Source organism: Mytilus edulis, chromosome 5 (genome assembly GCF_963676685.1).
Source record: "Mytilus edulis chromosome 5, xbMytEdul2.2, whole genome shotgun sequence".
NCBI lineage: Eukaryota > Metazoa > Mollusca > Bivalvia > Mytilida > Mytilidae > Mytilus > Mytilus edulis.
In genome coordinates, this window is record NC_092348.1 from 19681359 (window position 1) to 19703492 (window position 22134).

General features: G+C 31.5%; 3 protein-coding genes across 3 annotated transcripts; 2 read left to right on the top strand and 1 right to left on the bottom strand.

Moving 5' to 3' along the window:
- Positions 1-495: 495 nt before the first annotated feature.
- Positions 496-3510, bottom strand: LOC139523160 (leukocyte elastase inhibitor-like). Its single transcript, XM_071316966.1, has one exon. It carries the CDS (start codon positions 3461-3463, stop codon positions 2042-2044), a length of 1422 nt encoding a protein of 473 aa, XP_071173067.1. The 5' UTR covers positions 3464-3510; the 3' UTR covers positions 496-2041.
- A 5186-nt stretch (positions 3511-8696) lies between these two features.
- On the top strand, positions 8697-10202 carry LOC139523161 (antithrombin-III-like). Its single transcript, XM_071316967.1, has one exon. The coding sequence runs from the start codon at positions 8720-8722 to the stop codon at positions 9860-9862; it is 1143 nt and encodes a 380-aa protein (XP_071173068.1). The 5' UTR covers positions 8697-8719; the 3' UTR covers positions 9863-10202.
- A 7181-nt stretch (positions 10203-17383) lies between these two features.
- LOC139523163 (antithrombin-III-like) lies at positions 17384-18767 on the top strand. Its single transcript, XM_071316968.1, has one exon. The coding sequence runs from the start codon at positions 17487-17489 to the stop codon at positions 18639-18641; it is 1155 nt and encodes a 384-aa protein (XP_071173069.1). The 5' UTR covers positions 17384-17486; the 3' UTR covers positions 18642-18767.
- Positions 18768-22134: the final 3367 nt, after the last annotated feature.

Sequence of the window (22134 nt, forward strand, 5' to 3'; positions counted from 1 at the left end):
ATTAAAAAGGAAAGTCCCTTATCAAATGGCAAAATCAAAAGCTCAAACACATCCAACGAATGGATAACAACAGTCCGATTCCTGACATGGTACAGGCATTTTCTCATGTAGATAATGGTGGATTAAACCTAGTTTTAAAGCTAGCTTAACCTCTCACATGTATGACAGTTACTCGCCTAATTTTATCAATACAACTGAACTATAAACAACTGTTATTCATTCAAGCGCTTTGTTTTTGTATTGAATTCATTCCATTGGTTGATAACGTTTGATATTGCCAGTTTTTATGCTCTTCAACTATGTTCTTGTTTGGCTTTATAAATATTTTGATATGAGCGTCACTGATGAGTCTGATGTAGACGCGCGTCTGACTAATAAATTATAATTCTGGTACCTTTGATAACTATTTATGGACTTCTTATTTGTACATGTTTTATTTTACCTTGGATTTCCGTATTTTTCTAAAAAAAAAATAAAAAATACTAATATGCTACAGGTTTTTAAATATATTTACTTAATGTAGTTTCCTCCTATATAATCTGAAATTTTAATACTTATTTGTAAAGTAACTTCTGAAAAAAAAACTACGCTGTAAAAGAACTAGTTGATAAAAACAGGATGGTTGTGTGCAAGTTGGAATTAAAAGCAATATCCCCACTATCCACGAATGCTAAAACAAGTGGATATAGTTAATGCTGGCGTTAGTCAGAATACATGTAAAGGTTTTAGATGTCATCGACATAACCAACTGGGTAGATTGACTACATTTAGTCGAGTCAAACTAAGATTTAACCTCAAACTAATTGCAACAGAAAATGTTTTAGTTCTAATCTATAGCATTATGCCCTTTATATACACAGAAAAAAGTCCCATAAAATCTAAGCTCAAAATCAGCATTTTTAATTTCCTATGGAAATTAATATTGGAAGGGGAGATAACTCCATAAAATGAGTCTTGTTTTGGGTCAGTTTTTGGTTGATTTTCTTGAAATTTATGTAAAGTATGATACTTTGATATATAATCTTCTGCTCATGAAATGTACAAAACCGAAGTGTTATGGGTAGTTTTATTTTTTTCGTGAATTTTTCATTGAAGAAATTGCAAATTTGAAGCTTTGTGACCATTTTGAAAAAATTATGTGAAAATTTGGTATTGTTTATATCTGTATATTATATTTTTTTCAGCATCTTATTTATCCAAAGAACATCAAACCACAAAGAGAAGAAAATATGCTTAACTATTTTTATTAAATTTGAGATTCTTTACCTTGACATGTTGAAAAGTTCAATAAATGGTCAACTAATGAATTAAGAAATCTAGATTATAGCTCAATAAAAGATATGAAAACAACTTAAGAGTTGTTTGTTAAACTCTAAAGACCGCTACAAAATCAAGATTCAATACATTCTGATGAATAGAAGCGGTATAGTTATCAATTTTTATTGATATTTCTGCCTTTTTTGCAAGAGTTATCTCCCTTTTTAATGCAAATCTCCATAGGAATTTTAAATGGTGATTGTTTTAGTCTTCCTAAAGTAAGATTTTATGGGACTTTTTTGTGTATATTTGGGGTATAATGCTAAGGATTAAAACTTAAAAATCTTCTGTTGCAATTACTTCAAGGTTAGGGTCAAATTTATGCTAGATTGACTGGACTAATTCTGTAATCAGAAATACTGCGCAAGCTAAAAATATAATTTTGCGTTTACAAGTACTAGTTGTATATACTTGTATTTCTTTTCTAGAATGAGGATTTCGTCCTCTATAAAATTGAAAACACACAGGAAAACATAATCGCTGTATTAATGTCTAGATAATAAGCTATTTGTATAATTACCCGGGAAGGATCCAACAGCTATTTTTGTCGAAACACAGATATTTATATTTACACTCTAAGAGATAAAACATATAGTTAGTGTTTACTTGTGATATCTTTCTTTCTTATTTAACAAAGGAACAAGTAAATTCAATCCTGAGTCATGTTATGTTATGATTTATAATTATCCTTTCGATATATGTCTTAAAATATCTAGGTACCACCTTATTGGTCTACAGGACTCTCTGTCTTCTCTTCATTTATAGTTTGTGCTGAATTATCTATATCACTTGATGAACATTCACAACAACAACATTCTACTTGTTCGTTCTTTGACAAGATTTGCTTATTCTTTTCCAATGCTGTTTTGATTTCAGTGCCTTCGACAGATTTGGTTGTGTTATTTCCGTTAGCAGACACTAGCCTAAGTGTTCTTTCAGACAAAGTAGTCGAGACTTTTTTTATATTGTTCATCGTAGTAATTTCCGGATTAGAATACCTTCCGAGAAACAAAATAGTTTCACTACTTATATCCCTTATCACAAATAAAAATGGGTGATCTGCGACAAAATTAAATGTAGAAGGCCTTGCGGATCGAAATAACATGAAAAATGACGTGACAGCAGCGGCGACACTACCTTCTTCGTTCACTTCAATAACACTTTCATGAAAAGCATCAGAAACATACAGATCTCCGTTCTGGTCACGTGATCGTACCATATGACTAAAATCTGCCTTTAATGCCTCGAATATTTCCGTTACTCCTAGTCCTTTTAGAATAGCCTTTAGGTCAATTTTTGCCTTAATTTTGAATTTCGGTAAAACTAGTTCTGTTGGTCTTGATTTTAATCTTTTGACGAGATTATAAAATGTAAGAGGGGACAGTTTCTTTTCCATTTCTGGTAAACCTTCTTTTTCATTCGGTAGAATGATTACCATTGAAATGTTATCCCCTTTGTATGGAAGTTCGACAGCTTTACAGTTAAGATCCATGTCGACCCCAGCTTTGAACGTACTTTTTTGCCACATCATATTAGTCATCACCTTTTTGTTTTCGTTCATCCAGAAATTCCGCTTTGTTGTTTTCTTGGGATCAAATTGGCTTTTCCATTGCCCTTTGAAATACACCACATTTGTGAGTATCATAAAAGTTAATTGATCGAGCATACCGTCTGGTATAAACTCTTTAATTTTTCTTCCAGTGCGTCTTTCTATCCATCTATTGATTTTATTTCGTGTATATGGTTCGTCTCCGAAATCCATCAGAGCAACTTGGCAACCATAATTTCGTCTCGCACTTCTTCTAAACTTGTATTTGAGTCTTTTAACTTGCCATTTCGCCACAAAAAATTGATTCGCGATTGAGAGCTGCATTCCGGGTGTATCACGTGCTTTTCGCAACAGATCATCATGCAATACTTTATAGTGGTGGTCAATGTCCCCAGTGGGAAGTCCTTTCTTGAATAAAACAGATTTGAGTTGGTTTCTAGACAAACCACTTGTTCCCATCATTAGAAGCATGAGTGAAGCAGCAATACTAAACGGAGATAGACAAACATTGTCTGGTTTATGTAAATCATTGTAGATAGAAAATGAAAAATCAGATAAACAAACGTTAAAACTTATATTAGCTGGAACTGAAGCCATTGCTACAGTCTACGTCTACGTTAATAATGAATGTGTTATTTGAATAAATGAAAGGACATATTTAATGAAGCATCACTAAATGGACTGTTGTTTATCGCAGAGGCGGGAATATTGGGTATATATATATATATTTTTCTGAGCAAGCTTTCTTGTTTTAGGAACGTATAATTTCTTTTCTTTTAATGAAAGTTACTTTGATCTTTCTGTCATTCTTTTCTAGATTAGAAATAGTGATTAATCTAACTCTGTGTTTTCTCTAATAAACAGTTGTAAATCGATCATTATATAGCATTAGTGATTAAATCGATCATTTTATAGCATTAAACTTAAGATTTATGGTATTGTTTGCAACACCTGTTCCACTCCTCTGTATATGTTTGGTAAATATACATGACACATAAACATAAAATCTGTAGCTGACCGCAAGACATCTATGCTAAGGTTCAATAATACCTATTTCTGGTATAACATAGCCTTATTTGGCATAACGTTTTGGAATGTTGAATCCTCAATGCTCTTCAACTTTGTATTTGTTTGGCTTTATAACTATTTTGATTTGAGCGTCACTGATGAGTCTTTATGTAGACGAAACGTGCTTCTGGCGTATTAAATTATAATCCTGGTACCTTTGATAACTATTATAGCCTTCTGTGGTCATGTGCTTGGTTTAAAACGTGATATCTTTGGACTCCTCATTGACAATAACAAAACATTGACTTTCAATTTGAAAAATATTGCTTATCCAATAAGCACGCAGCTTTGTGCAAAAGAGTGAGAACATATTTCTTGAGCAGGTGACGTTTTACCAATATTTATCAAAGGTACCAGGATTATAATTTGATACGCCAGACGCGCGTTTTGTCTACATAAGACTCGTCAGTGAGTTTTTTGTTGTTTTTTAACTATGGAGAATGCATGTAAATCATGTACATGTAACTAAAACCGTTAAACACGATACGTATCTGTTTTTTTTAAATTGCCAAGAGTGTAGAAAGCTATCATTAAACTTTTGTTATTTTCAATTTGTTTTGTAAAATAATGACAAAATTTAAAAAAATTAAATGCATCGGTTGGCACAAAAAAAAAAAGGAAATCATGAGTTCTTTTACATGAGGTTTCATCTTTGTATAACTAAAACATCAACATACAATATATTTCAACTTCTTACTACGCATTCATTCTTAGTAGTTCAGTGTTCATTCATAGTTTTCAGCTAACCCATTTTGCAACTTTCATTTTCAAAAATTGTGGCTTTGGATTTCAGAACATTCTCTACCACAGAAAACTAGAAACATCATCTTTTAAAAAAAGAACATAAATAATGTATAGAAATACCTATTTGATTATTGAAACATACTTATTTCGTATACCACGAACGAAGGGAAGTTACTGCGGTCTGAAGCGAACTGAAAATGAATCTAACTGTTTCTTTGACTTCAATTTACCGTCTTTATTTTGTCTCCCACCTTTTAAATTATTGTATATTGGTACACTTTGTATATATAATAAATGGATAGATATAAAATCTTATATACGTGTAAAACCACATTTTTCGAACGATTTGAGGTCATTTACTTGAGTGCAATGCCACCACTGTCCTTAATGACATGTATTTGCGGATTATGTTTTTAGACGATAACACAGATGTGAACGTGTTTCCAAATTTATTATGCAACAAGTAAGTTTAGTCAAACCGTGCGAATTGATTTACATGTTTCGTATGTTTATTTGAAAAATTAACACCATTAAGTATTTATTACAAATGTAAACAACCTGTTTTCAGAAGAAATAAAAAAAAAACAACATCGAGTTATATGGATTTTTTATCATTGTAAGTAGAGAAAAAAATAACGCCTCATTTCATAGCATTTCTATTTCACATTAAGGCTTAATTTTTTCATTGGTAGATTTTACATGTTTTGTTATCTGAACCATGATTTGTTCAGTGTTGTTAGTATTGTATGACTACTAGAAATGTAAGCAACCTGTTTTTAGAAGAAAAACAACATTCAATTCTATGGATTTTCGTCATAGTCAGTATTGAAAAGATAACGTAGAATATTTCGTCGTTTTTCTATTTTACATTATACTTTTTCCTATATACATGACTTGATTTAATAGATTTTACTATCTGATTTGATCTATGGGTTGTAAGTTGTTATTAGTCTTTTATTGTATTGATATTTTATTGGAGGGGTTAGACGTTGGTTGTTATGGTGTATGGAAATTATTGGTCTGTTATACTGGCCAATGTTTTTATTTGAAGATTCATATAATCAATCTTTGTATTTTCTAACGGAACCATTGCTATTGAAATTTTGAAGATCCCACACTTTAAAGCGACGAAAGAGAAGGCATATACGGTACAAAAATCAGTTTGAAGTTGAACATGCTTTTTATATCACTGACTGTTCTTCATATTTCACAAATACATTTGTCAAATATTTGAAATTGAAAGGGACAGTAAATTAACAATGTTACAGTTTTTTTTAACAAATAATTTTCCATACAACTAAGCCATTCTGAATTTTACCATACGGTTAGTGCCTGTTCACCTTCAAAATATATAACGCATTTATACAACGTCAACGGTACATATTTGACTGCAAAGGTGACGCATCTTTTAAATTTATAACGATATATTTGTATGGAAATCGTTGAGATATACGCCCCGTATTTTGTTAAAATAAGTGATAAATGTGCTTGCAGGTTTTTTTTTAAATTGATATTTTTCTAAACTATTGACCAAATTTTCAAAATCATGTTCTTGAAACAATCTGGAAAACGGTACATGTTTTAAATTTCTAAGGGTCCAATGATTGTATTACTCTCTGAAACACAATCATCTATTGTCGGTGATTGGTAGATTATCTTTTCATGATTCATAATACACAGTACTTGATCAAACAAAATGAAAACAATACGTTAAATAATTTCATGCGTTCGAAGCGCTTTTCAACATAGGAATTTATGAAAATGAGAGGTATAAGCCACAAAAACAATAAAATACCAATAGTTACATTGAAGTCAAAATACGGTCTTCCACAAGTTTATTAAAGATATGTCAAACTCGCCAATAATTTAGAAAAGATGGCATTAAACTATTATCCTTTCAACAAATTTAATTGTTCATAACAATAAGTTCATTTTTCCCGTATATACTGAAATGCCAATTATTTCTATCGTTGACTTTATTTTAAGTAGCCTATTTTACATCATAGGTTTAAACTAATCCAACATTGTATCTTTGAATGTAGACAAACTTATCATAGATGCCAGGATCAAGATTTTATATTTGCGCCAGACGCGCGTTTTGTTTACAAAAGACTCATCTGTGACGTTCGAATAAAAACATGCTAAAAACCCAAATGAGATATGAAGTTGAAGAGCATTGAGGACAAACATTCCTTAAAGTTTTGCTAAAGGATTTGGAGGGATAACATCTATCATGAAAAAAGGATTATAACACATAATACCTGATTGAAACAAAGGAATCAATGATCACCATCTTTCAATCATTCTTTTATACAATTTCTATCTTCTTTTCTTTAAGACAATCCGTTTGGAAACTTTAAGAGTTTTGATTCTTCAAAATCCATGTACTGAACGATCTAATAAAAAGCAAATCGGCCCATATCAGTAGGAGTTATTAAGTTTAATGATATTATAACATCTTTTTCTTGATATTACAGACCTTTGTAGTAAAATATGTGATAATGGGTCTGCCATTATTTTTTGTTGTTGCATGATTCTTAGGCAGACAGCTACTTAAATACAAACTACAATTGCATTGAATCCTGACGTAATATCACACTTCTTTCTTCTTCACTTAATCAATTGTCAATGTAACGAATTAAGTTCTCCGGATTGTCAAGTGGCCACTGTTATAAAAAATATATATCTAAATATAACAAACAAAAGTAAAGTAAATTCAACATAAATGAAATAATGAAATGAATACATGCAAATTTAACTGAATTAACACACACAAAACAGAACTAAATATAATGTTATGACATTAATAAAATGAAACTAAACAATTACAGTTAGCACACCTCCATCAACTCTTCCCGGTAAAGGTTGAACGTTGCATGTACTGTAAAATAACTTTGGGTTGTTACCCTTGAGTTTCTTTTATATATAACGGACAGAAAATAACTATTTTCACACATTTTTGGTCGATTCTAAATTGATGAAAAGAACAAAAGATTTGATACTTTTACTGCCATCATAACTTCAAATGAGCAATGACGTCTTGAAACTGCTCGGACTGCTCGATTCGTTAAACATATATTCAAACGGACTTCTTTATTGGTTGTTGTTTTGTTCATATGATGAACATAATTTGGGGAATTTATATTTTTTTATTTCAGTGATTGAACTTTCATTTACCTTCAAGAATCAGTTATGGTACCTTTAGCGGTCCAATATTTTTTAAGAAAGAGGAGGGCCATTCTTAAAATATTGGACAGTTAAAGGTGACATGATGGTTTCTTGCAGGTAAATGGTAGTCCAATCACTGAAATAAGAACGGGTAAAACAATAGAATGACGTCACAACAATGTTTTAAGATGTAAAGAGACATGGCTAGTTATTAAAAAACCTAAAAGAAGCCCAGATGGGTGTGTAAATAAACTTGTGTGTATGACTCGTCTCAATATCATTTCCAAAATGAATATGTCAGTAGCGACGTTAAAGTGACTTCGGAAGTGACATTTAAGCATATAATTGTAAGAGTAGATTGAACGATTCATTATATAAATGTTACATAAAATTATTATGCTTGAATGATTTAATTTTTATTTTTATTGATGTATACCTTCAATTTCAAGTGCCAAATAATGACTCTTGTCAAAGCTCCTAATTTTTACATGGTGCAATATTTAATTGTATAACAAAAAAATATTATAACAAGGTACGAAGTGTGAAATGTAAATTAGCAATCATGAGAGAAATCTTTATATTATTCCAATTCTAGTATTTAATTATTCTTAAAATGAGAATATTAGAAACAACACATGTAAGCACACTGTCGAGTGACTGCAACATGATTTTTTCTTGGTTGTATAAAATTTACAACATATTTACAGAAATATTTTGTAAAGGAAGTATGTTGAACCGAATTACCCATTTAAGCAAAAACTTTGCAGTATTGTAATCGAAACTCTCTCATGTTAACACATCATTTACATTTCTGTACATATATAAATGATGTTTAGTAAGATTTATATCAGTGTTATATCTTTTACTGCAGTGATGGCTACGTTGGTAGATATTCCTGTAGACTTTGAACAAAGTTTAATTGAATTCTCGACATCTTTGTATCAAGGATTGGACAAAACAGAGAGTGTTTGCTTGTCACCATATAGCATTACAGCGGCGTTGCTGTTGGTGATGATTGGAGCAAATGGACGATCAAAAGAACAAATTTCCTCTGCTCTTTTTCAAAATAGCTTATATTCAGAAGAGCAACAGTTGAAGTTTTACAAGTCACTTCATAGTCAACTTACTCAAAGAGCGGGTGTCAATGTTAGTTTTGCTAGTGCAAATAGGCTATTTGTTAGCGACCATTTCACAGTGTTTCAAAAGGTTCAAGAAAATGCAAAACGATATTTTGGAGCCGATATAAGTGTAAAGGACTTTATACAATCTAAAGCATCTGCATACGAGATGAATAGTTGGGTGTCAGAACAGACAAACGGTAAAATAGAGGATTTAATAAAAGAGGATTGGTTAAACATAAACACTGTAATGTTCATAATTAATGCTGTATATTTTAAAGCCACCTGGAAGAAGCAATTTCCTCCCAAAAACACACAGAAAGAAAATTTTTACCTTCCTAATAACAAAACGATCGAAGTTGAAATGATGAACAACGAAATGATTTTTCCATATTTTCGAGGTATGGACTTCTCTGCCGTAGCATTACCCTTCAAGGGAGGTAATTTTGATATGGTCTTCATTTTACCCAATGAAAAACACAAGCTTCCAAAAATAGAAGCAAAGATAACCCCAAAGTTCTTTTCGGATATTTCTGCTGGATTTTTTAAAACGTTTTTAAGTATCTCTATTCCAAAATTTAAGTTACAAACAGAATTTGATTTAACAAAAGAGTTACCTAAACTTGGAGTAGAAGATATTTTTGACCAGGCTCAAGCTAATTTCTCAAATCTTATTAATGAGAAGAGAGGAGGTTTGTACGTCGATGTTGCTGTACATAAAACCGTCTTCAATGTGAACGAAGCAGGCGTAGAGGGAGCTGCAGCCACAGCAATTGGATGGCCTTTAAGATCTATACCAAGACTGTTCAAGGCAAATAAACCTTTCTTGTTTTATGTGAGAGATATAAAATCGGGTCTTGTTTTGTTTATTGGACGATTCCATCCACAAGTCAATTGATTTATGACCATTTTTTTCAAAAAGTAGTACAATACTTTTTTTTAAAACAGAGCGAGCAATTGTAGATCTTTATTAATTGTATTAAATAAATTGTTCAAATCAAAAGTGTTTTGATATTATTCATTTTAATGGCATTTAGAGATTGTTTCTGACGTTGAACCATGTTTCTGTATTGTTAAGCTTAATGTATTCTACTAAAAAAATTGAGGTGTAATTGTCTTGAATTAAAAGAGGTTATACATGTCTTAAATAGAACAACTTAGTATGTGACAAAATATATGAAATTGATAGTATATCTATAAAACTTTTAATCAAAGTACCAATTGACAGATATTTTTAAGAACACATTTGAATTTCACCTCTGTTGTCTTTAGTTTTTTATGTTATGTTATGTAATGTTTTGTTTTCAGTTTTCTATATTAGCCAAATGGAACCAAGAAAAAAATGAAGAAATTGTTTTCTTTTTTGCTAAAAATCCACAGAAAACTGTGCAAACCCCTTATATCAAATTTTATAATCAAATACAAAGGGAAAGATTTGAGTTATTGCCGTAATGAGAGGAGAACAACACATGAAAACGTTAAAAAAAAATGTATTTGTTTTAAGCTATGTCACAGTGATCCAGTGGCAAATATTACTTGCATATCATGTCGAAAGTACCTTATTGTGACATGCATGAAAATGGATATATAAAAAGCAAATTAGTTGTATAATTAATGTGCAACCTATAAAAGTTATGTATATCCTATAACATAATAACAGTGTTTTGAACAAATTAAGGTGTAAGGTAAACTGGTTTGCTGAATATCATAAATTGAAACAATCCATTCAAAAAATTGGATTGAGATAGTTAAACAAGAAAATTCTGTCCATAGTATAGTAAATGTCAAGAGAAATAAGATCACATGGAAAGATCGTTATTTTAAGATAACATTAATTTCTAAAAAAAAAAATGTTATATGACTCTCTAGTAAATAGTAAAAAAAGAACCGTCAATAGGGATAAACAGGTGGCTGAAAATTCTACCAATGCAAGAAGCAAAAAATGTGAATTCATTATATAACTTTATTTTCAAATATTTAACTGAAAATGAATTAGAAATATACAGATGAAAACGAATACAGTTTATTGTACCAACCAAAAAGTTTTTATTACAATGGAAAATAACTAATAATAGTTTGTGTAATTTTTGTAACATAGAAGAAGACTATGCTCATTAATTTTTCAATTGTTCTTATTGACAAGATTTTGGCAACAAATATACGACCTTTTAAAAAAAATGTAATTTAGATTTTTCAAAAAAATTAAAACACCTGCTATTTGGATACAAAATTACAAACAACAAGTATTACTCAATAAATTTTTTGATTACAATTAATATATAAGTCGTACTATGTACCTGAGAAGAAAACAAAAAAAACATAGACGTCTACAGAATTTTTGTTAAAGGGGCACTAGCTACGAGATATATAAAAAATCTAAAGTTTGATTTTTTTTTCTTCAATCAATAAAGAAAGTGAACTAGTGAAATAACAATTCGCTTTTTGCAGCCAAAAAGGTTCAATTTTGTCAAATTACGCTAAGAAACATTGATAATTAGTTATTCACTTGCAAGTGAATGAGTTGACCTCTTTAAATCCGTATTTATGTGAACTTCAATTTAACCCCTAGCTAGAGATTGACAACGCATGCATTGTACGTGTACTGATTATTCAAAGAAAAAGAATGTCAACAATGAAAGTGAAACTACGGTAAATCATTTGATTACTAATTCGATGCACATAAAATCATTCTTTTATGGTTAAATGCAATGAGAAACATCTATTTTTAATCTATAAAATCAAATCAAACAGATCTATAAAAATCCAATTGCACGTGTTGTTTTAATCTATTCATATCTTTATTTATGTTTACATCGCTTATATTGTCATCTGAGGTCAAATCGATAGTTAATAAGATGGCGTGTGGACTAAAATACACACGAAACGAACCTATATATTATCTACCCCATGCTCTGTAAACTGTTTATTTTTGCTTTTGAAAGTTTGGATAAATGTTTTACATTGTTATAAAACAAATATGAGAATTTGAGTCAAATCGGTGACCATGAATTTGACAGCTAGTGCCCCTTTAATGAATACACCAAGAGAGTAGATACCAATATAAATGGACATAGGACAATCAGTCTAATGTTACTTACAATTAATAGGAACATAATCAATGCATATTTTTTTTTAGTTATTGTTAATATAGTGTTTTGTAAACATAATGTATGGCAATTACTTTAATCATAAAAGACTGTAAAATATAAAATTATGGATGTTTTGTCAACAAATTGGTGCATTTTTTTTGGGGTAGATTTGGCAGAAAGTTGCCAATAGAGAAATACTAGTCATTGTAATTTACCCTGAAATCCCCTTTTGTTTAGGTTCTGTTTGTCAATAAATATTTTATATGAATATTTTATGATAAAATAGTCCTTTTTTATTATTAAACCCCAACTATTTTACATGTATTGAGGGTACTTATATCATATTACATATTCCAGAAACTAAAATTTCTATGCTCTTACTAATCTGGATGTAATTTTGAGAAATGAGTTATTTCCCCTTTTTGAAAATCTTCGTTTAGGAGATGGCAAAAACATTAGCAGCAATAACTGTCCAACAGACAACTTGATTATACTATTTCTGGAGCACTATTCCTTGTTTGACAGCGTTACAACAACCATCATTGCAATATTCAACAGAAAGTGACATAATGAATTATGAATGTTCCTTGTCAATTTTTGAAACAATTTCCTGACATAATTTTTGACATTTATTACACTGAAATATTGAAAACTTTTAACATCATGTGTATGAAACACAAGGCAAACTCTAGGCAGAAATTGACTTGATATATTTGGCAACCATCATCTGAAACATATTGAATAGAACGCAGCAAAAGAAAAACCACTTGTGAAGTTCCAGATGTGATCAATGTACATAACTTTTGAGAAACTGTCAAGGAGCAAGAGAATAGCCATAACATCAGACCGGAAACTTAACATCGACCAGGTTTTGTTCACAAAAATGCTGGATATGTTTTGCCAGTATGAACACGTAAGATTTTATATATATATATATATGTTATCTTCATCTTCCCCAAATGAAATATTCTGTAAATGCCCTATAGAACTATAGGCGGTTTCCCCTGCCTGTCGTGAGGGTACATGTTCAGCACAGAGTGATCAGAATGGATACATTATACAAGGGTCACAGATTGGTACTCTCTGCCTCTACTTTCGAGTGCACCCCAGTATTTAAAACTGTGGAAAAAGCAAGACAAGAAGTCTTAGATTTAGGACCTGACAATTTTAACAGGGATTTACACCAAAGTAGAAAGGTAAAGGTACATTTACACCAAGCTTGGCTTGCAATGTATAAACCCATGTGGTAAATGTAGGAACTAACGAGAATGGAGATGTTACACTTTTAATACTTGAAGAGCGGTTGGGGAGGCACATTTACACCAAAGCTTACCTTATTGTATAAATCCTTAGGGTAACTGTACAGCCTAGTGAGGCAGAACAAGTTCTAGTAACACCTTACAAAAATTTCAAAATATATTTCCTCAAATTCAAACTTGGTTAATAATATGGTTTACCGTTGTATCAAATTAATTAAAATTAATCAAATTCATTCATAAAATAATCATTAAATGGTCATTAAGAAAATTATTACCTTAATTAATACCTTATAACTAGCAGCTCTGTACCTAGTGTCTTTTTGTTGTTGGGATGTACAAGTTCCCAGGCACGTCCACTTGTATTTTTGTCCATCTAATGAGTTAAGCCTTTTTCAACTGATATTTATAGTTCGTTCTTTTGTTGTACTGTTATACCACTTTCCCAGGTTAGGGGTAAGAGTAGGATCCCGCTAACATGTTAAACCCCGCCAGATTATGTATGTATGCACCTCTCCCAGGCCAGATGCCTGTCATTCAGTGGTTGTCGTTTGTTAATGTGTTACAAATTTTTTTTCGTTCCCTTTTTCTAACATTAATAAGGCCGTTAGTTTTCTCGTTTGAATTGTTTTACATTGTCATTTCGGGGTCTTTTATAGCTGACTATGCGGTATGGGCTTTCATCAATGGTGAAGGCTGTACGGTGACCTATAGTTGTTAATTTTGGTGTCATTTTGGTTTCTTGTGGAGAGTTGTTTCATTAGCTTTTATACTACACCTTTCTTTTTTTATAAATAATATTATTGTTTAAATATTATCATATTGATTAATTTACACTTGCTGATTATCTCTCATTATTTCAACTAAATTTATATAATTATGTATCTACAATATAATGGAATGCCAAAGTGCCAACACTGTTCTAATTTTAATTACTTGGTCTGTCTCATTGGGCTCTACAGTTATCCGAAGGGTTTATTCTAACAAGTGTTTGATAATCAAATGATGTGAATTTGTAATCATATGATACAATATTGGTTAAACTGCCAAACAAAGATAAAATAATAACTGAAGTGTACAGCAATTTTTTTCCGAAAAAAAGCAAATTATTTGTTTCCCATTTTAACCCAAAAATTGGGTTCCTTAATCTTGTTTTCTGTATTTTACTGTTATTTAGAAAATTTCGATCAAAGTCAATGGACATTTGTAACACATGCATTTAACTATTTATTTTCCAGCTATTTCCAGGAATTGTAGACACAAACTTTTGACTCAACAGCACATTGAACAAGAACAAGATTTTATAGCTGAAAAACGGATTTAGAATATATGTTAAAGAAAATATTTATTCATGCTTTAATATGAATTATAGTCTTTTAATTTCACCAATGAAAACTTACATATAAAATAAGTAATGTAAACAAAACATTGAATAATTGTATGCGTCCGAAGCGCTTTTCTGAATTTACCTTCATTAGAAACGCTCAAAGCAAGCCAAAAATTTGAAATCCGAGGATGTATAAGTACCAAAACAGTCGAAGAGCTGTATAACAAAAATACATAAAACAAATAGACAAATTCATCTGAGGTCAACTCTACCTGAGGGAGTTGAAACCTTAGTTTCTTTGTAATTTCAAAATTTATTTATAAACAGACATTTTAAGAAATGTTAGTTATAAATCATGTCAGTACCGAAGTTCTGACTACTGAGCTGATGATACCCTCGGGAACTGATAGTCCACCAGCAGAGGTATCGACCCAGTAATGTAAAAAAATTGAAAGCAACACGTTTAATAATTGTATGTGTCCGAAGCGATTTTCTGGATTAAACTTCATCAGTAGCGCTCAAAGCCAAACATTTGAAATCCAAGGCTGTACAAAGAAATAGCCACCTTCATCTAAGTTCAAATTTGCCTGAGGAAGTTGACAAATTAGTGTCTTTATAATTTAAAAATTTATAAACGGACAATTTAAGAAAGATTTGTTAAAAGTCATGTCAGTACCGAACAATCTGTTTTCAGAGAAAAAAAAACATTTAGTTTTATGGATTATTCTTTATTGTCAGTATTGATAAGATTACTTACGTAGAACTTTTCATAGCTACACTTTTTTTTTATTCATGGCTCGATGCATTAGATTTTGCAATCTGAACTATGGTATGGTCGTTGCTTTTAGTCATCGTTTGCATGATTAATTTATTCAAAAGTTTGTGGGTGTTGTGGTGTATGGAAATTCTTTGTCTGTTATACTAGCCTATGTTGTTTTGGGTAGATTCATAACTTCCACCCTTACAGTACTTTCTCAAGTTAGCATTGCTAATGAAAGTAAAATAAGCAATGAAGAGGAAACATTTGATATTCACACAATAAAAAAGATGCCAGATAAGGCATTTACAACATATTCATCTTTTTGATGTTAAACGTGCTTTCTTACAGACTTTTCTACATATTTCAAAAACTGATTTGTCATTTTTTTTAAATAGAAAGGTGCATTGAATTAGCAATATCACGATTTTATCAACAAATAATGTGTAATTAAACTCATACATTCTGAACTAAAACATGCATAAAGTGACAGTTTACCATATTTGCCCCACAAAAAAAGCATGTGCACAACTTTAACGGCACACAGTCGTTTACATAAAAGAGGTACGAAAGATACCAAAGGGACAGTCAAACTCATAAATCGAAAATAAACTGACAACGCCATGGCTAAAAATGAAAAAGACAAACAGACAAACAATAGTACACATGACACAACATAGAAAACTAAAATATAAACAACACGAACCCCATAGAAAACTAAAATATAAACAACACGAACCCCATTAAAAACTAGGGGTGATCTCAGGTGCTCTGGAAGTGCATAATTAGTTGTGCATAAGTTGCACATTGTCACAATTAATAACATTTCTTGTATTATTGTATGTACAACGTTTTGATATGATAATTTGATAATATGTATAGAATGCATGTTTGATAAGTGATACATGTGCTTGACATTTGTTTTTATATTATTATGTCTTTAAAACCTAGTCCACAGATTGGATCCGTATTATTTTCTTCATACATGATGATTTTCAATATCGTACAATCGTCTACTTATCCAATTATGTGTATCTTGTTTTACTTGCTAGTACAAAAACAACAGTATTGAAACCATAATGTGATCAGAGTTATGTCGCTTTGTCAACTATATGATAATATTAACAAATACGAAAATATGAATTAAAAAGTAATATATTAAGGGGCCAAATAACATCCTTCATAATACATTAGGTATTCAGATATCAGCATTTCATTTTGGAATTGTGTCCTTTATATTTGCATTAGAGCTTCAGACTCCTTCTATTTAGCATGTGTAGTCTTACATACATATATATGAACAAATGCCTTACCCCAAAAATAATTTGTTATAACAAAGAGGTGTTAATGACTACAAATTTAAAAAAGAAAAGTGACAAAAGATTTTAAATGTTCAAAGCTTGCAAATCTGGTTAAAGATATGAATCAAGTTAACAAACAACAACTTAAGAATTTGAATGAACTTTAAAAGGAACCGGATTTGTAAAAACATTTTACTGTCAAAAAAGCCTCAATTTGTCAGGGTTTTTTTTGACGTTATAATGATACCAGACGTGACATTTTTTAACCATATGGTCTATATTATGTATAACGATTCATTTTACCATGACTGTTACAGTTTTGAATGCTTGAATTAATTTTCTACGTATGCTTCTGCTATTTAAGATGCAAGAAATCACTTATCATACCTCATCATTTTGTTATGATGGATGTCTCTCTTTCAATAGTCAGTGACAACGACATCAAAATCTGGAGCAGAAATACAATGAACTATAATGTAAAAAAGGGATCAGTATCATAATCAATATCATTTTCCAATTGAATACTCAAACATCGAAAAGAAAACAATATCATGTCTGCATACTGTCGAGTGACTACAACAATACAGTGCCTGCGTTAAATTCAATGTAACAACAGATTTTCAAAAACACTTTGTAAAGGAAGTATGTTGATCTCAATTACCCATTCGAGCCCAAACTTGCATCATTGTAATCAGGGAATTTGCATGTTAACATATCTAAGCATTTCTCTTCACATATAAAGAATGTTTTCTCTTGGAAGATTCATCTCAAATACTATCTTAAACTGTAGAGATGGCAACGTTAGAAAATATTCCTGTAGACTTTAAACAAAGTTTAATTGAATTCTCGACATCTTTGTATCAAGGATTGAACAAAACAGGTAGTGTTTGCTTGTCACCATATAGCGTCACAGCGGCAATGCTGTTGGTGATGATTGGAGCAAGTGGACGAGCGAAGCAACAAATTTCCTCTGCTATTTTTCAAAATAGCTTATTTTCAGAAGAGCAACAGTTGAAGTTTTACAAATCACTTCATAGTCAACTTACTCAAAGAGCGGGTGCCCACGTTAGTTTTGCTAGTGCAAATAGGCTGTTCATAAGCGACAAATTCACAGTGTTGCAAACAGTCCAAGAAGTTGCAAAACGATATTTTGGAGCCGATATAAGTGTAAAGGACTTTACAAAATCTGAAGCATCTGCAAATGAGATGAACAGTTGGGTGTCAGGACAGACAGACGGTAAAATAAAAGATTTGATAAAAGAGGAATGGGTAGACCAAAGCACTGTAATGTTTATAATTAACGCTATATACTTTAAAACCACGTGGGAGAAACAATTTTCTTCTAGAAACACACGGAAAGAAACATTTTACCTTCCTAACAACAAAAAGATTGAAGTTGAAATGATGACCAACCGAATAGATGTTCATCATTTCCGCGGTGTGGACTACTCTGCGATAGCATTACCCTTCAAGGGAGGAAATATTGATATGGTCTTCATTTTACCAAATGAAATACACGGGCTTCCAAATTTGGAAGCAAAGATAACACCAAAGTTGCTTTCTGATATTTCTGCTGGATTTACTAGAAGGCATGATCGTACAGATGTACAGGTATCTATTCCCAAATTTAAATTACAAACAGAGCTTTATTTGAAACATGAATTACCTAAACTTGGAGTAGAAGATATTTTTGACCAGGCACAAGCTAATTTCTCAAATCTTATTAATGAGAAGAGAGGAGGTTTATACGTCAATGTTGCTGTCCATAAAGCTGTCTTCAATGTGGACGAAGCAGGTGTAGAGGGAGCTGCAGCCACAGCAATTTCTGTTTCTATAAGAATTAGCCCAATGGTGTTCAGGGCAAATAGACCATTTTTGTTTTATGTGAGAGATATTAAATCGGGTCTTGTTTTGTTTATTGGACGATTCTTTCCACAGGTCAGATAATTGATACTTATTATTTATAAACAAAAATACCATTATGTTTTACAGAAAAGATAGCATTATAAGTAGTTGTGGATCTTAACTGATGACATTACATACATTTTTCAAATAAAACGTTTATCAGATGTTGTTTATTGTAATATTTGTGGAAAGTTCCGACAATGAAAAAACAGGTGAGCTGAATGAAGAAAAAAACTCCCTTATTGCTGACCTGGCCAAACGTCTAATTGAGCTTTTATCATCACTTTGCGTCCGTCTCACGTCATCCGTTAATTTTACAAAATTCTCCTTCCTGAAACAACAAGTCCAATTTTACGAAATATGGTCATAATCATTACTTTGGTCTCATTTTCAAGAATGACACCTACCGAAATAGACTATCTTACTAACATGAGCAACACAACGAATGCCATATTTGGAGCAGAATCGGCTTACCCGTCAGGATCACCTGAGATCACACTCAGTTTTTGGTGGGGTTCATGTTGCTTAGTTTGTAGTTTTCTATGTTGTGCGTTGTTTACTATTGTTGTCTGTTTGTCTTCTTCTTTTGACTTATTAGTTTGAATGTCTTTCTGAAATCCTTCACTCCTCTTTTATGTATATAAATTACAATGACCTCGAATGTCAACAAAGATGGCCGTCATGGCTAAATGGAACATAGGGTTAAATTGTAAGATTTCTTTATTATCCTGAAAACGACCATAATAAGGCTGTCGTTCGAATTGTTTTACATTGTTATTTCAGGGGCCTTTTATAGCTGACTATGAGTTATAGGCTTTGCTGATTGTTGATAGCCATACGGTGACCTATAGTTGTTGATTTCTGTGTCATTTTGTTCCTTGTTGAGAGTTGTCTCATGGGCAATCATATCCCATCATTTTACTACAAACATGAACCAACAACAACCACTGTACGACAGGATCCTGCCTTAGGACATCCTCATAAAGAAGGTGGTGGGGTTGACATGTTCGTGAGCGATGAATTCTCCCCTAACCTGGAATAGTGGTGTAGCAATATAACTAAAGAACAAAACATCAGTTGATAAAGGCTTAACTCATCAGATCGATAAAAAAAAAGAAAGAAATAAAACACAAAGTAGAAGTAGACGGTACTTATAGATCCCAAAAACAGATCTGAAAGTACTCGCAGTTCATTACACTTAGTTCAAAGCCAATAACAACTTATGAACTTCTTTATATAGAATTCCATTTCCATTGCGCAACTGGTACTCTTAAATTTAAATCAGTAATGTAAACGTTTTACTTTGATAAAAAGTAGTTTTAAACCTATAATCTATACTAAAAAGCTGGCATTTGGTTAACATTCCATGATTGAAACTCATTTCTATATAAATTATACAGGACAAAATCGTCAAAAGTAGTATTTTATCCTGATACTTGCATATGAAGCCTCGAAAACTGTAACAGGGAAAAACTAGGGAGAGGTGTTTGAGAAAACAGGCCACAGAAAAAGTCTGCTCCTGCTTGCAGGAAACAGATTATGGTTTAGTTATTTCCTTGCAATATATTATTTGGTACTAACAGTTCTCAAAAACGCAATTTTGAACACAAACTTGCTAATTCTTTACCAAACAAATAAATAGGTGAAAACATTCCACTGCTGCCTGCGAAAAAGCTGAATACACACTCATAGGATTTTAGCTAACCATCGACAAAAAAAATCAAAAACCAAAATTAGAACTTTTCAAAGACAAGTGTTGGGTAATTGGAATCAATTTGCTGACAAATAGACCAAAAACCAGTAAAGTTTACAGATAAAAAAATAAAAAAAATATCAGAACAAAATTCACTCTTTTAAATACAGAACTTTGAATGCATAGTCCACGAGAATAGGGTACGTTTTGATGTTGTTTGTTTTTTTTTTTTTATAAAGTTAAAGAATAAAGACATTTTTCTAACTAACCACAATTTTATTTCAACACACTTATAGGTTGATGAACCAAAATACACAGTTTTAATATTTTTGTCTTTGGTTGTTTGAGTGGTAAATAGGTTGTAATAAGCCTGGTACTAACTATTGTACGTGATCAATTGTATATTTATGAGATCTAGCTACGATCAGCTTTTGTAGAGATAGGCGAAAGATATCAAGGGAACATTTAATCTTTAAGTAAAAAAATAAACTGTCTACAACATGACTTAAAAAGCAATAGACAAACAATTGTATAAAAAACACAACATAAAAATCTGAATACTGCGCAACACGAATTCTGCCAAAAACTGGGGTTGATCTCAGGTGCTCAGAAAATGTATGGAGATCCTGCTCAAAATGTGACTTCCGCGAAGACATTCTAGATTTGATTTTTTTAACTGTAAACAAGTACCAATGTGCAGTCTAGACTGTTACCTCTTACTATGTTAACGTTAATTTTTTATGAACTTCCAGTCGATAAATAATACTCGACATCAGTCACCAATCCAACAGGATGAATTATGAAGGAACTTGCATCATTGTATCATGCGGTAAAGTTGAATAATATTATATAAAAAGCTTTATTCAACTTTTATACGACTTCATTGTATTTTTGGTAATATTTCATTAGAATAAAATAACGCATCAATACTAGGTGTATGATTTTAATTGATAGATTTTGTTTTAAAACTGTATTAAGATTAAATTAAATGGCAAGTGCAATCAAAATTTCGCAGAGTTAAACATTTTCAAGACTTTCAAGATTAGTCTAAGAATCAATTAGGTATTTTTCATATCTATTGTAATCATGTACATGATGTAATTTATAGACTCACATTGTAGGGTAACAGCATTGACGACTACAAGCCTAATATACCTAAGTGAATATGTAGAAGAGGGCCGAAAGATACTAGAGGGACAGTCAAAAGTAAAATCACAAAAATACTAAACTCAGAGGAAAATCTAATCGGAAAGTCCATAATCATATGGCAAAACCAAACGACAAAATACATAAAAAACGACTGGACAAGAACTGTCATATTCCTGACTTGGTACATGCATTTGAAGAAATGTAGAAAATAGTGGATTAAACCTGGTCTTATAGCGCTAAACCTCTCACATTGTTGACAGTCTCATCAAATTCCATGATATTTACAATGATGCGTGAACAAAACAGACATTTTATAGAACGAAAAAAAAATTGACAACGGCATGCCTTAAAAATGAAAAAGACAAACAGACAAATAATAGTACACAAGACACAACATTGAAAACTAAAGACTTAGAAACACGACCCCCCTCCCCCAAGAAAAAAATTGAGGTGATATCATGTGCTCCGGAAGAGTATATAGATCCTGCTCCACATGTGGCACCTGTCGTGTTGCTCATTTTATTACAAACCCGGTAAATAGACTAATTCGGTATGTCAAATTCGTGAAAAGGAAAGGGGATTGTAGTCACGAAACAAGGAACATATCCGATATCAACTGTGAAACAGTTATAGGTGTGCCTAATTGTAGTGTAAACCATTTGTATACAAAAATCGATTAATCGACTATTAAAC

Bases quoted from the DNA above. Each gene is read 5' to 3' on its own strand.
- LOC139523160 (XM_071316966.1), bottom strand. From the start codon at position 3,463: ATGGCTTCAGTTCCAGCTAATATAAGTTTTAACGTTTGTTTATCTGAT.
- LOC139523161 (XM_071316967.1), top strand. From the start codon at position 8,720: ATGGCTACGTTGGTAGATATTCCTGTAGACTTTGAACAAAGTTTAATT.
- LOC139523163 (XM_071316968.1), top strand. From the start codon at position 17,487: ATGGCAACGTTAGAAAATATTCCTGTAGACTTTAAACAAAGTTTAATT.